A 15,387-nucleotide genomic window follows, 5' to 3' on the forward strand; every position below is an offset into this window, starting at 1 on the left:
CATTTGTTTGAGATATTTTACATATGAATAAGAAATTCCAGAGGAATGTGGTGTAAACAGGACTTTGTAGGTGCTCCATAAGATTACATAAATGTATTGAAAATAAAATTTTGTGAAAAAAAATTGGTTATTTTTGGGAGTTGAAAATCATAACAGATGGCAAAAATCCAGCTGGTTTGGCACAACTCCTTCTGTAATTAAATAGAATATTCTGACTATGAGCATATAATTTCTGTTTATTATTGGTACTGAATGGCTTCTGACTAGGAATACATAAAACAGCTTATAGTGTTCTCTGTAAAATTATGCATATGCTTTGTTTGAAATAATAGATAAAAACAGGAGCTGTGTAGCATAAGAGTATAATTTAAACCATATAGGAAACCATTAATAAGGCTTTATTTGTTCATTAATCTCATATGAGACTCTTTTCTCATCCAACCAATTGTATCATTCATTTATAAATGAAGGCAGCTGTAGTGCACAGAAATGGCAATGTAGTTCTTGAAAATGGAATTCTTTCTCAATAATGCTGTTTAACTACACAGAGAAATAAAGTATCATGGCAAAAGATGACATACTGCAAAATTAAGTTATAATTTTATTTGTTGACTGTAATGATTTTGCACCAAGTCTCTGGGAATTTCCACTGCCTAAAGTGAATGATGATTATTTGACATTAGTTCAGTTTTACTGAAAGTAGTATTTCTTTGTTCATAATTTGGCCATCAGGTCCTCCTTCCTGTTATGAAATATTGTTCATGTTCTTCTGCAAACTAATGGTCAAAAATGAACTTAGTTATAGCATTATAGCATTATTCATTTAGTTAATTTTCACTGATTAGAAAACTAGACAACATTATTTTGCTCCTTGAAGCATTTCCTTTGCAGGAGAACATTTTTTTCTTCCTTTTCTGTTGATGTACATAAGTGATTCCCTCTTCACAGATGTGGACTCTAACATTTTCAAACCAAATTTTCAGGAAGCTGAATGATTCCTTTGGTGCATGTGGCCGCCCCCATGTAGGTTGGCAGATTGACCCATTTGGACACTCCAGAGAGATGGCATCCATTTTTGCTCAGCTCGGGTATGATGGTGTCTTCTTTGCAAGATCAGACTATCAAGACCGTCAGAGACGATACCAGACAAAGGACACTGAGATGATATGGCAAGGCAGTGCTAATCTTGGTATGGAATCTATACGGCAAGCAATCATTGCTTATCTGTATGACCATGTTGAATTATCAGATTTCCATTCCTTTTAAATAAGTGTAACTAGTCACTCACTTTGGCTCAGATAGGTGTTCATTTTTTCAGGACACATTTTTTTTCAATAGTTGCCTGCAACCCTAAAAACTTTAAACTTCTAGTAAAGTTTATGTATATACACCCTGAAGGATTTACTTGTGGTCAATGCTTGACATCTGCACAGCAGCTTCATAACACAGTTTGTATAAGTACACCTTTCCTATCCATTTTTGTTTTTCGCAAATGCATGACTGTAGAAGCCTTGGAATTCTCTTACCCACACGCAGAAAACACACACACACACACACACACACACACACACACTTCAAGTAAGAACTCCTATTTTTCATTGTGGATTTGGATTCTCCAGGAAAAAATATGTAACTTTTGCATTTAACATTTTGCAGTGTGACAGATGAAGCTGTAATTGACAAAAACCAAAATAGGTTAAAAATAGTAATATCTCAAGAAACAAATATCTTACTTGGATCCCAGGAGGTCAGAAAGGCATTTATTACAAAATATTTAATGAGAAACCTATTTTTTTACATCAAAATATACATTAGTTCTTGGCAAATCACATGAAGTTCAGGAACTTTAAAAAGAAGTTTTGTGCAGTTGCTGCATGAACACCAATTCCATCCACATTACTTACCATTGCATCAAGAACTATATGAGGATGACTTTCAAAATCACTTGAACTTTTGCAATTGGATACAACAAAAACTAGAAGCTATGATGATTTTATTTCACACGTACTTTTCTCTGACGAATAAGCTGTTACAGATAGTGGTCAATTGAATAAGAAAAATGTGCATTACCGGTTAGTACAGAATCTCTATTGGTGAAGATATGTCAAGCATTATCTGTGAAAGGTGGAAAAACTCATTTATCGTGTTCTGGATATATCCTTCCCTCTTTCCTGATGAGGCAACAGTTTGTTGCGAAAGCTTGAATTTTGTGTGTGTGTTTGTGTTTGTTTTTGTGTCTATCGACCTGCCAGCGCTTTCGTTTGGTGAGTCACATCATCTTTATATATATAATAGAGGGAAACATTCCACGTGGGAAAAATATATCTAAAAACAAAGATGATGTGACTTACCGAACGAAAGTGCTGGCAGGTCGACAGACACGCAAACAAACATAAACATACACACAAAATTCAAGCTTTCGCAAGAAACTGTTGCTTCATCGGGAAAGAGGAAAGGAGAGGGAAAGATGAAAGGATGTGGGTTTTAAGGGAGAAGGTAAGGAGGCATTCCAATCCCGGGAGCGGAAAGACCTACCTTGGGGGAAAAAAGGACAGGTATACACTCGCGCACACACACATATCCATCCGCACATACACATACACAAGCAGACATTTGTAAAGGCAAAGAGTTTGGGCAGAGATGTCAGTCGAGGCGGAAGTAGAGGCAAAGATGTTGTTGAAAGATAGGTGAGGTATGAGTGGCGGCAAATTGAAATTAGCGGAGATTGAGGCCTGGCGGATAACGAGAAGAGAGGATATACTGAAGGGTAAGTTCCCATCTCCGGAGTTCTGACAGGTTGGTGTTAGTGGGAAGTATCCAGATAACCCGGACGGTGTAACACTGTGCCAAGATGTACTGGCCGTGCACCAAGGCATGTTTAGCCACAGGGTGATCCTCATTACCAACAAACACTGTCTGCCTGTGTCCATTCATGTGAATGGACAGTTTGTTGCTGGTCATTCCCACATAGAAAGCTTCACAGTGTAGGCAGGTCAGCTGGTAAATCACGTGGGTGCTTTCACACGTGGCTCTGCCTTTGATCGTGTACACCTTCCGGGTTACAGGACTGGAGTAGGTGGTGGTGGGAGGGTGCATGGGACAGGTTTTACACCAGGGGCAGTTACAAGGGTAGGAGCCAGAGGGTAGGGAAGGTGGTTTGGGGATTTCATAGGGATGAACTAACAGGTTAGGTTAGGTTAGGGCCGAATCTACCATACAATTTTATCCCGCCTATATATACTCAATAATACGTAACCCACTTCCAAACCATAACCAAAAAAAATTTTTTTCCGCTTTCAACAATACCGCTGCTACAAAATCCACCGTTTCCAGTTCACCAACAGTTCCTTTCAGCTATTAAACAGCCTTTTCGGCTAGTTCTAATAACTTTCGTTTTTTCGCTTTTTTTCCATTTCCGTTTTTCCCACATCACTGATCGTTTTTAGCCGCTTCCCACAGGTTTTAACGTCATTATTTCTTCGTCAGATAATTGTTAGCCTCATTTTCACAATCTGCCACCACTAAACCACTTCTTTTAATACATTTACACGCAGTTTTTTCGAAATTTTCCCGAATTGCTCCAACCTTTAACGTGTTTTGGCGGCAACACAACCACATAACCTTTGTGCACATCATTGTCTACCAACCCAAGTTCACCACAGGATCAACATAGCCCAGCTATAACCAACACTTTTTCGCCTTTTTTCATACCAGATCTCCAGTTGCTTTCTAGTTCACCTTATCTCTCGCCATATATTTTTATTTTCATTTTCATTTCAGCCTGATGTTACACTTTCCACCTTCTAGTACCATGTCACCCTCACAACATCCCCACAACGACCCCATTAAGTTTTATTTACATTCCCTCCGCAAACATGCCTTTGCCCTAGCCAGATTACACTCCCATATTCTATTTTCTCAGGCTTGTCTGACATTTGGCATTACCCCCAAAGGCCTCACACTTAAAGTTCCCATCTCTGGCTGTAATCCTTCTTTCCATCAGTCCCTATACCAGTTCCAGACTGAACAATCCATTGCCCTCACCCACCTAATCCTTCACCTACACATCAACTCAGCCAATGAACACACCCATCAACTCCTATCCTTAATAAAATCCTCAATCTTTCCTCTCCCGCATCCACGCCGGCTGTTCAAAGCATCCTCCTACAGGCCAACCGCAAATTAGAACAGCATGCCACCCTCCACCTCAAAAAACTATCCAATCTCCTGGTTTCCCACCTCCGGAAAGGCTACTCACTCACCCTTCACAAACTTTCCACCAAACCTCAACCTCCTCTCATTGCACACAGACCCAGTCTCTCCCATCTACTCAATCACCCACCTTCAGCTCCACTCCCCCCCAAAACCTCAAAATTCCAATCAACACAATCTGGTACCACAACACCCTAATTCAGTAGTTAACCTTTCCTCCAAACCTCTTTCCCAATCCAAAACCTCTGTCCTATCCAAAGGCCTCACCTTCAGCCCCACTCCCAGATTCAACCAAACAGCCCTTGTCAAAGATTTACTGTCCTACACCCATACTCTCTGCTGGAAATATCAGTTTGCCACGAAGAAAAATGATCCTAATCCTACTCCTAATGGTCCAACCCCCCAAGACACTATCCAAATTGAACCCTGCCTGGAACAGTTCCGTCCTCCGTCACAGCAGGACCCACCCCCTCTTCCTCAAAATCACCCTCTCCAAACCTTCCAGGAATTTCTGACTTCCAGCCTTGCCTCTCAATCCTTCTTAAAAAACCTCAATCCTACTCCCAACATCACCACTGCTGAAGCCCAGGCTATCCGTGATCTGAAGGCTGACCGATCCATCGTCATTCTTCCGGCGGACAAGGGTTCCACGACCGTGGTACTTGATCGTCGGGACTATGTGGCTGAGGGACTGCGTCAGCTTTCAGACAACACTACATACAAAGCTTGCCAAGGTAATCCCATTCCTGATGTCCAGGCGGAGCTTCAAGGAATCCTCAGAACCTTAGGCCCCCTACAAAACCTTTCACCTGACTCCATCAACCTCCTGACCCCACCAACACCCCGCACCCCTACCTTCTACCTTCTTCCCAAAATTCACAAACCCAATCATCCCGGCCGTCCCATTGTAGCTGGCTACCAAGCCCCCACAGAACGTATCTCTGCCTACGTAGATCAACACTTCAACCCATTACATGCAGTCTCCCATCCTTCACCAAAGACATCAACCACTTTCTGGAACGCCTGGAATCCCTACCCAGTCTGTTACCCCTGGAAACCATCCTTGTAACCACTGATGCCACTTCCTTATACACAAATATTCCGCACGTCCTCGCTGCGATGGAGCACTTCCTTTCACGCCGATCACCTGCCACCCTACCTAAAACCTCTTTCCTCATTACCTTAGCCAGCTTCATCCTGACCCACAACTTTTTCACTTTCGAAGGCCAGACATACCAACAATTGAAGGGAATAGCCATGGGTACCAGGATGGCCCCCTCGTACGCCAACCTATTCATGGGTCGCTTAGAGGAAGCCTTCTTGGTTACCCAGGCCTGCCAACCCAAAGTTTGGTACAGATTTATTGATGACATCTTCATGATCTGGACTCACAGTGAAGAAGAACTCCAGAATTTCCTCTCCAACCTCAACTCCTTTGGCTCCATCAGATTCACCTGGTCCTACTCCAAATCCCATGCCACTTTCCTTGACGTTGACCTCCACCTGTCCAATGGCCAGCTTCACACGTCCGTCCACATCAAACCCACCAACAAGCAACAGTACCTCCATTATGACAGCTGCCACCCATTCCACATCAAACGGTCCCTTCCCTACAGCCTAGGTCTTCGTGGCAAACGAATCTGCTCCAGTCCGGAATCCCTGAACCATTACACCAACGACCTGAAAACAGCTTTCGCATCCCGCAACTACCCTCCCGACCTGGTACAGAAGCAAATAACCAGAGCCACTTCCTCATCTCCTCAAACCCAGAACCTCCCATAGAAGAACCCCAAAAGTGCCCCACTTGTGACAGGATACTTTCCGGGACTGGATCAGACTCTGAATGTGGCTCTCCAGCAGGGATACGACTTCCTCAAATCCTGCCCTGAAATGAGATCCATCCTTCATGAAATCCTCCCCACTCCACCAAGAGTGCCTTTCCGCCGTCCACCTAACCTTCGTAACCTGTTAGTTCATCCCTATGAAATCCCCAAACCACCTTCCCTACCCTCTGGCTCCTACCCTTGTAACCGCCCCTGGTGTAAAACCTGTCCCATGCACCCTCCCACCACCACCTACTCCAGTCCTGTAACCCGGAAGGTGTACACGATCAAAGGCAGAGCCACGTGTGAAAGCACCCACGTGATTTACCAGCTGACCTGCCTACACTGTGAAGCTTTCTATGTGGGAATGACCAGCAACAAACTGTCCATTCGCATGAATGGACACAGGCAGACAGTGTTTGTTGGTAATGAGGATCACCCTGTGGCTAAACATGCCTTGGTGCACGGCCAGCACATCTTGGCACAGTGTTACACCGTCCGGGTTATCTGGATACTTCCCACTAACACCAACCTGTCAGAACTCCGGAGATGGGAACTTGCCCTTCAGTATATCCTCTCTTCTCGTTATCCGCCAGGCCTCAATCTCCGCTAATTTCAATTTGCCGCTGCTTATACCTCACCTGTCTTTCAACAACATCTAAGTCCTCGTATGGCGCACATTTTAACTTTCACCATTGCATTTCCACAATTCCTTGTGCAGTTGGAAGTTACTAATTTCCCACCTACCCCTTCCTTTTCCCTTCCATACCTCTTTTCATACACAACATATACATCAGCCATGTTGTCAGAGAGATACCTGCTTTACCGGACATAATAATCTGCATTTCAGGCTTTCACCCATTTTCAATTGAAATAATTGTGATGAAGATGTAAATATATTATGCCAAATGAAGATTGGTGAAAGCTCTTGTTGTAAATAAAACTATACACAAAAAACATGCTGTTGCTGTATTTCTTGAAGTAATTCGATCTGCAGCCACAGGTTCAACCACTTTAACATTGATAAATTAATAAAACACACACACACTTTATATATGTATATATGCCAGATTTTTATCAAAGATCATCCTATGAAATTATAAGTATTGTTAGTTTGCATACACCAATACTTTTCACTAATGATTGTAATTACTGTCTTCATTTCTGTGAAATCAGCAACTGAGCTCTTTTGATAGCAACTGGGGTCATCACAAGAAGTTTTTCTGAGTGACACTTCCTTGCCAATACACTGTAATCATCATTTGAATGTTCTGAAGCTGAATCATAAACTTTGGAGTTTAAGTATTTAAAGAAACAAATTATATCTGCTGTGAAGGTCATCAATAGTCATGACCCTTTTATCATACTCTGCACTTCATTTCAGCAACATAGCTATTTTTATATTATAATAGCCTAACAATGCAGAATGCGAACAGCAATGAAAACAGTGGTGTGGCAGAAAATTGAAATTTGTGCAGATTGTGGTGATGCACCCTGTACTACAGCCCTCTATGAATGCAGTGGGCACAGAGGAATTTAAGCAATCATTCTTCCCACATTACACATGTGGATGGAATGAAAATGAACTGCAGTATGTGGCATAATCAGAAATACCCACTGTGCTGCACTGCATAGTGATTTGTCAAGTATTGATACAAATGTAGATGTGGATGTAATACATACAAACTGGCCATGCCAATGTTGAAATGCACTGTACAGGAATGATGATGTGCTAACTGTCTTATGGGAGTGTGTGTGAATAAGTGAAAAGATCAGTGACTCAAGAGGCAATGGCAGATATGAACAACGGGATGGGAGAACTGTGTGCTTACAAACTATAATAGTGAAATAGAAGATCAGTCAGTAAGATGGTGCTATGATTGGTAACTCTACCACATAGCTCAAAATGAGTCAAGGTTCTACAAACAGTATTATCCATGTTGATTTCCACTGCAGAAAACTGTAAGAGATGGATACCAATGTAGATGTCTAATTACTGTAAAGGCACACTGTATACAATGACTCAGGAGGACATGAATTGTTATTCATGTGAAAAAGAAGTCTCTTTCAAATGAATTGAGACATGTGATCGATCTAGGATGCACAATTATGAACAAGTGACTAAAAAACAATCAATAGAGTGGAAGATCAAGAAAAAGTGCAACATCCATGCACCTACTGGGGAAGTTACATAGATAAACTTTTGGGATGTAAAGAACATGTTATTGATGCACTTTTATGAGAAGGGTCGTGGAGTGACTAGTGTTGACTATAGTGACAAGTTGGTAAGGCAGCTGAAGCTAATGATACCATGTGACTATGCTACCTAAAGTTTTTTAACAAGGCGTCCATGGCAGTAAACACTTCATACAGATGTGTATACTAAGTATATATTATCTGATCTAAAGTATGAAGTGTTGAAACATTCACCATACAACCCAGACTTTAGGCCATTAGATTTTCAGATGATGATAAAGTCATAGAGACAGTGCAAAGACGATTATGAGTCATTTTAAACAGACCATCCCTTTATTGGGCATGTACAGTCTTGTTGAGAGATATGTTGCAAATCAGGATGACTGCTGGAAAATCAGGCATCAGCTATTTCTGCTAACCTTTTTAAAAAGGTTGTATGAAAATTTCTGTTATCTAATTATTGGCACTTACCTTCCACATAAATTTCTGCTAACCTTTTTAAAAAGGTTGTATTAAAATGTCTGTTATTTAATATTTCTGCTAACCTTTTTAAAAAGGTTGTACTAAAATTTCTGTTATTTAATTATTGGCACTTACCTTCACATAAATTTTTAGTGATGTGTGAATTAAGCATGGAGATGAGTATATTGAAACATATACATTCTTTGGTTAAAAATCATTCTGTTTTGCCAGGGGGGAGTGTTGCACCATGGATCACTTTTTAGGATTTGGCCTCTAGCCAGCCCTGTAATAGAAGTTTGATATGTTTCTTATTCCATTTTAAATCAGGCCATTGACTTTTTATGTGCTGCAGACTTTTTCTGAAATCACAAAAATTACTATAGGAAAGTAACATAAGAAATCCACTCACCAAGCAGTGGCAGAGTACCATGCACACAAAAGGGTTTAACTATTAGAAGCTTTCAGAGCCAATGGCCCCTTCTTTTGGCAGAAGAGTTGGAGGGAAGAGGGATGAAGGAAAAGGACTACAGAGGTGTAAAGAAAGGGGTTCAGTCCAGAAAAGTCACCCAGAACCTTGGGTCAGGGGAGTCTTACTGGACAGGACGAGAAGAAAAAATATTTGAAAACCTTTCCCTAAACTTCTCCAATCCTTTTTCTTCACCCTTCTTCCTTCCCCTTCAAACTCTTCTGCCATAAGAAGGAGCCACCAGCTCCAAAAGCTTGTAATAGTTAATCCTTTTGTGCGTGTGTTCCCCTGCCACTGCTTGGCGAGTAGCTTTTTATCTATCCAATTATATTATATTATCAGTAATTGATTATTTTCGTTTTTATACAGGAAAGAAAGGTTTTTTGAAATGTGAAAAAATGTTCCAAGGTACAACATGGTCATGTACCTAGGAACAAATATTTTGTTGAAATTTAAACTGTTATAATCAAGAAAATATTGTCAATACTGTATTTATTAATCTATCAGTTATGTTATTACTTTACTACACTCAAATAATGAAAAAGTAAAATAAATCTAAGCAGAAATTTTATCAAAAGCCAGTTACAAACAAAGTACATTTTGAAACAGAAACTATTGGAAACTAGTACAAATTTCCATTTTCAACACAGGTAAAATTGTTAGGACATTAAAGAAACTCAGCTGATTTGCATGTATCACATGTTCCGTGGTAGATGACTTCTTCCATTTCAAGGTACGAGATGGTGTGTGACTGATGAAGTATGTCTCAACTATCCATAAACTATATAACTAGTTTAAAAAATATATGGAACTTTACTCACCATAAAATTCTGTAACTGAAAAATTAATAGTATCTTCCACACAGTTTTAATATATTACACAGCATTTTAATATGTAAAACTCAAAATATTTGAAAAAGCTGCACAAAACACAACTTCACATCTCACAACAACAAAAACAGGACAAAATGCTGAAAACATATTATGACAGGCTCTAGTATGCATTCCTTCATGTGATTGTAAAATCAGAAACACTGCCCAGGAATTATCATGTCCCTAGGTACACTAACAGCAATGTACAACACTCTCCGCTTCTCACATATTCATAATTTATGTCTTTCCTGTCATGTTTTACTTGCTTTGCCTCAGTCTGCTGACAGAAATGTGTGTTACAGGAACATCATCCAGGCTGTTTGCAGCAACTTTTAATAACTCTTATTTCCCACCAGAAGGATTTTGTTTTGATAGCAACTGTGGTGGAATCCCAATCAATGATGATCCGCAAAGTCCTTCGTACAATGTGGATGCTAAAGTAAGATGACAGACTCTTAGCAATATTGTAACTACTAGATAATATTACTTTAAGTATGTACACGTGTGTGTGTGTGTGTGTGTGTGGGTGTGTGTGTGTGTGTGTGTGGTATATATATACATGCACACAACATTGAGGGGAAAATTTTAATGAACATAAAATATCAACTCTTATGCTTCCACAGCCTACTGCAGCCAATTTGAGATGTTACAGGTATAATGACAAAATTTAGATTTAATACAATTTAGAAATATGCAGACATTCCTTAGAGCCAAAGATACCCCAATTTTCTAACTAACCACCGAATTGACAGCAACAATCATAATAACTAGAAAGGATTGGTTGATAGAACACATCCTCAGACATCCAGCAGTAGTCAATTTGGTAATGGAAGGAACATATTATAGAAGGAACCCTATGCTTGGATTACAGTGAGCTGGTTGAAGCGAGTGTAAGTTTCAATAATAATGAAGTGATTAAGAGCCTTGCATAGCATAGAATAGCATTGATAGCAGCATAAAACCATTCTTTGGACTGAAGACCAAAAGAAGAACAGAAAATACTATTCATGTTGGTCTTAACAAGTTAACTGATGTATTCTACATAGAGATATGTCACAATAGCACATACTGGAATATATTAACATGAATTTGTTCAGTGTTACTATGTCACATACATTGATAGTTATTTACAATATCACCTTTTCAAAACTTCTGCAATTAAAACTACATTACTTCCTATTTTCCACTCATAATTTCTTTTTGACTTATAAATAAAGAAATATTTTTCAGTTTTAACTTTTTTACATGATGAACAAAGGAATTATTCTGATTTTTATACCACATTGAAAAATACAAATTAAGCTTATGAAGGGAAACCACTAAGAGGAAAATATTTTATTGTAAAATAAGGCAAAGGAAACCACTCACTGGTAGTGGATTGATGCATGGTGCACAGACACATGCACTAATAAAAAAATACTGTTTTCTAATAAGTATTTTCCATTATGGTGTCTGTATTCCATGTATCGAACTGCTACAGGTGAATGGTTGACTTCCCCTATTTTGTGTATTGCTCAATAGAGGAATTTCCATTATTGTTACAAAAATCTTTTATATATCTTTTTTCCAAATTGGTGATGTTTGCATATGTATCATTGCACCTGAATGCATAGCATATCCTCATGATCACTACAAGTTAGTTTACAATTTTACTTGGTTTTAATTTTGACAATGTTTCACTATTAAAACAAATTTTACTTTCTTCTTTTTTCAAGCATGCATTTCCAAAAACGTCATGCAGATACTAAAGATCTTCCAGATCTCTTTAACTCTGTTTATATAGTGACTAAATCTTAATAGAATAACAGTAGCCTCATATGCAGGAACTCTTTATCATGTTCAGACTAAATACAACATATTAACCCACCAAAAAAGAAAATAAGGTTGCGAAGAAAACTATCTCTATAAAAAACTTTGCAAAACATTAACTAATGGAAACTCCTGGATCAAATATCAACAATATTAGGAAAATGATAGATTACTTCTCACTGTAAAGTGGCCCATTGAATTGCAGACAGGCACAATGAAAAGTCTGTTACACATAGTTTTTGGCCAAAGCACTCTTTAGCAAAGAAAACACACACACATTCACACAAGCAAATATGTCTCATGCACACATATTTTAAATACTTTTGCATGTCTTAACTTCATTTCAAATTTCATGCATTATTTCATAGTGCATGCAGCATCCTACTTTATATCCCTTATTATCACATTGTCAAATAACCTATGGGGGCTGATAACCTTGTTGACAAGTGCACTTAAACCACAAATACACACACCAAATAATCTTATCATTTTTTGTGCGTATTATCAATGATTGAATAACACCTACCTGTAGGTCCTTAATAGGTAATATTATATTGAGAACATGATATGTATTAATATAATGCTTTTTCTGAGTATCATTCACCAACCACCAGTTGGGAGACTGATGCCAACAATATTACACATGTTATTCAAGATATTTCCAGAATTAAAAAATGTTGCTTCAGTGCCAACTAAAGACCCTATTCGTCATCATGTCATCAGTTACATCACACAGCCTCAAAGCAACTTTAGAGCAGTTCAGGTCCATGGTAACAGCATTTTTTATTAAGAATTTGCACTGATACTCATTAATTAATTCTCCCATCATTAGTCAAGTTCTGTGAACTTGAAGCAGGAATGTGTTGGTATCATCACTCACATGTCAGTGTAGTGACACAAGTTTATTGTTACACCCAAAAACTTTGTTCAGGATGTGTAGGCTATGGTGAGAGTGTGGTAAGAGGAACTGATAAGTACACTTTTGCTGCAAACATATTTATTCTGCATAAATGCGTAAATGAACAACTGACAAAAATGAAATCAGATTGCAATGACCATTACCCAGTTATCACGATAATTGTGTTTGCATAATTGTTCGACTCAAATTGGTGTGTGTGTGTGTGGGGGGGGGGGGGGGGCGGTGTACACTCTTTGGTGATGAGCATATTGTCCAATCATGGGAGAAAAATGGACGCATGTCTGGAAGGAAATGAATTTCTTTTGTGATCGCGAGGTAATGTGTAATTTGTGGATGTGACGAAGCGACAGCGTAAACAGCCGGAGAATACTGAACAAAATTCTTTACATGCCTGTGGGCATTATTGTGGCCAAGATAGACACGAAGCCCACGCCTACTACAGTAGTACAAGTTTATATGCCAACTAGCTCTGCAGATGATGAAGAAATGTATGATGAGAAAAAAGAAATTATTCAGGTAGTGAAGGGAGACGAAAATTTAATAGTCATGGGTGACTGGAATTCGAGAGTAGGAAAAGGGAGAGAAGGAAACATAGTAGGTGAATATGGATTGGGGCTAAGAAATGAAAGAGGAAGCCGCCTAGTAGAGTTTTGCACAGAGCATAACTTAATCATAGCTAACACTTGGTTCAAGAACCATGAAAGAAGGTTGTATACATGGAAGAATCCTGGAGATACTAGAAGGTATCAGATAGATTATATAATGGTAAGACAGAGATTTAGGAACCAGGTTTTAAATTGTAAGACATTTCCAAGGGCAGATGTGGACTCTGACCACAATCTATTGGTTATGAACTGTAGATTAAAACTGAATAAACTGCAAAAAGGTGGGAATTTAAGGAGATGGGACCTGGATAAATTGAAAGAACCAGAGGTTGTACAGAGTTTCAGGGAGAGCATAAGGGGACAATTGACAGGAATGGGGGAAAGAAATACAGTAGAAGAAGAATGGGTAGCTCTGAGGGGTGAAGTAGTGAAGGTAGCAGAGGAAAAAGTAGGTAAAAAGACGAGGGCTAGTAAAACTCCTTGGCTAATAGAAGAAATATTGAATTTAATTGATGAAAGGAGAAAATATAAAAATGCAGTAAATGAAGCAGGCAAAAAGGAATACAGACATCTCAAAAATGAGATCGAGAGGAAGTGCAAAATGGCTAAGCAGGGATGGCTAGAGGACAAATGTAAGGATGTTGAGGCTTATCTCACTAGGGGTAAGATAGATATTGCCTACAGGAAAATTAAAGAGACCTTTGGAGAAAAGAGAAGCACTTGTATCAATATCAAGAGCTCGAATGGAAACCCAGTTCTAAGCAAAGAAGGGAAAGCAGAAAGGTGGAAGGAGTATATAGAGGGTCTATACAAGGGCGATGTACTTGAGGACAATATTATGGAAATGGAAGAGGATGTAGATGAAGATGAAATGGGAGATACGATACTGCATGAAGAGTTTGACAGAGCACTGAAAGACCTGAGTCGAAACAAGGCCCCGGGAGTAGACAACATTCCATTAGAACTACTGATGGCCTTGGGAGAGCCAGTCCTGACAAAAGTCTACTATCTGGTGAGCAAGATGTATGAGACAGGCGAAATACCCTCAGACTTCAAGAAGAATATAATAATTCCAATCCCAAAGAAAGCAGGTGTTGACAGATGTGAAAATTACCGAACAATCAGTTTAATAAGTCACAGCTGCAAAATACTAATGCGAATTCTTTACAGACAAATGGAAAAACTGGTAGAAGCCGACCTGATATTTATCAGATCTGAAGATGGTTCTGAATGAACCGAAACCAGTCATATGAATAAAAAATTTGCAATCAAGACGGATTTTCAAATGGTTCAAATGGCTCTGAGCACTATGGGACTCAACTGCTGAGGTCATTAGTCCCCTAGAACTTAGCACTAGTTAAACCTAACTAACCTAAGGACATCACAAACATCCATGCCCGAGGCAGGATTCGAACCTGCGACCGTAGAGGTCTCGCGGTTCCAGACTGCAGCGCCTTTAACCGCACGGCCACTTCGGCCGGCAAGACGGATTTTAAGTAACATTATAAAATCAGTGATTGCTGTTATCCCATAGGACATTATGTCTGTTTTTGCAAAGCTTGTACAGTTTGTCTGCAAACCATAAAATTTACACTTATTTCCATTTACTGTATTTGTCCACACACTCTTCAATCTTACCACAGTATGTAGTCACTTTGTTTAATAAATAGTAGTTTCTTGCTTCAATATGTATAACTGAATCTGAATAAAAGTCTGATGTCACTGTCCATATATTTTCACTACTATTGTGGATAATTTCTTTTTGTGATCCTCATCCAACAGGCACCAGATGTTAAGTTACTGACCTGGATTTTACCTCGGTAGTAGCACTGTTATTCATGAGTGTCTTGGCTCTTGCAGTAATTTGGTTCAGTGATCAGTTTGTTAAATGATTAACACAATACTGTATATGAGACTTCCTGGTATATTAAAACTGTGTGCCGGACCAAGAGTCAGACTCAGGAACTTTTCCTTTCACGTCCAAGTGGTCTACTGACTGAGCCTTTCTCTTTCCCAGCCAAGT

General features: G+C 39.2%; 1 protein-coding gene across 1 annotated transcript in view; it reads left to right on the forward strand.

Annotated features, from left to right (window-relative positions):
• LOC126199206 (lysosomal alpha-mannosidase-like) overlaps positions 1-15,387 on the forward strand; it is a 125,282-nt gene that overhangs the window by 45,523 nt on the left and 64,372 nt on the right. Inside the window, exons 5-6 of the mRNA XM_049935988.1 lie at positions 988-1,189; positions 10,334-10,470. Of these exons, the coding sequence (XP_049791945.1) occupies positions 988-1,189; positions 10,334-10,470 (339 nt within the window). The remainder of the gene's footprint in view (positions 1-987; positions 1,190-10,333; positions 10,471-15,387) is intronic.

The sequence above is a fragment of the Schistocerca nitens genome, chromosome 1 (genome assembly GCF_023898315.1).
Source record: "Schistocerca nitens isolate TAMUIC-IGC-003100 chromosome 1, iqSchNite1.1, whole genome shotgun sequence".
NCBI lineage: Eukaryota > Metazoa > Arthropoda > Insecta > Orthoptera > Acrididae > Schistocerca > Schistocerca nitens.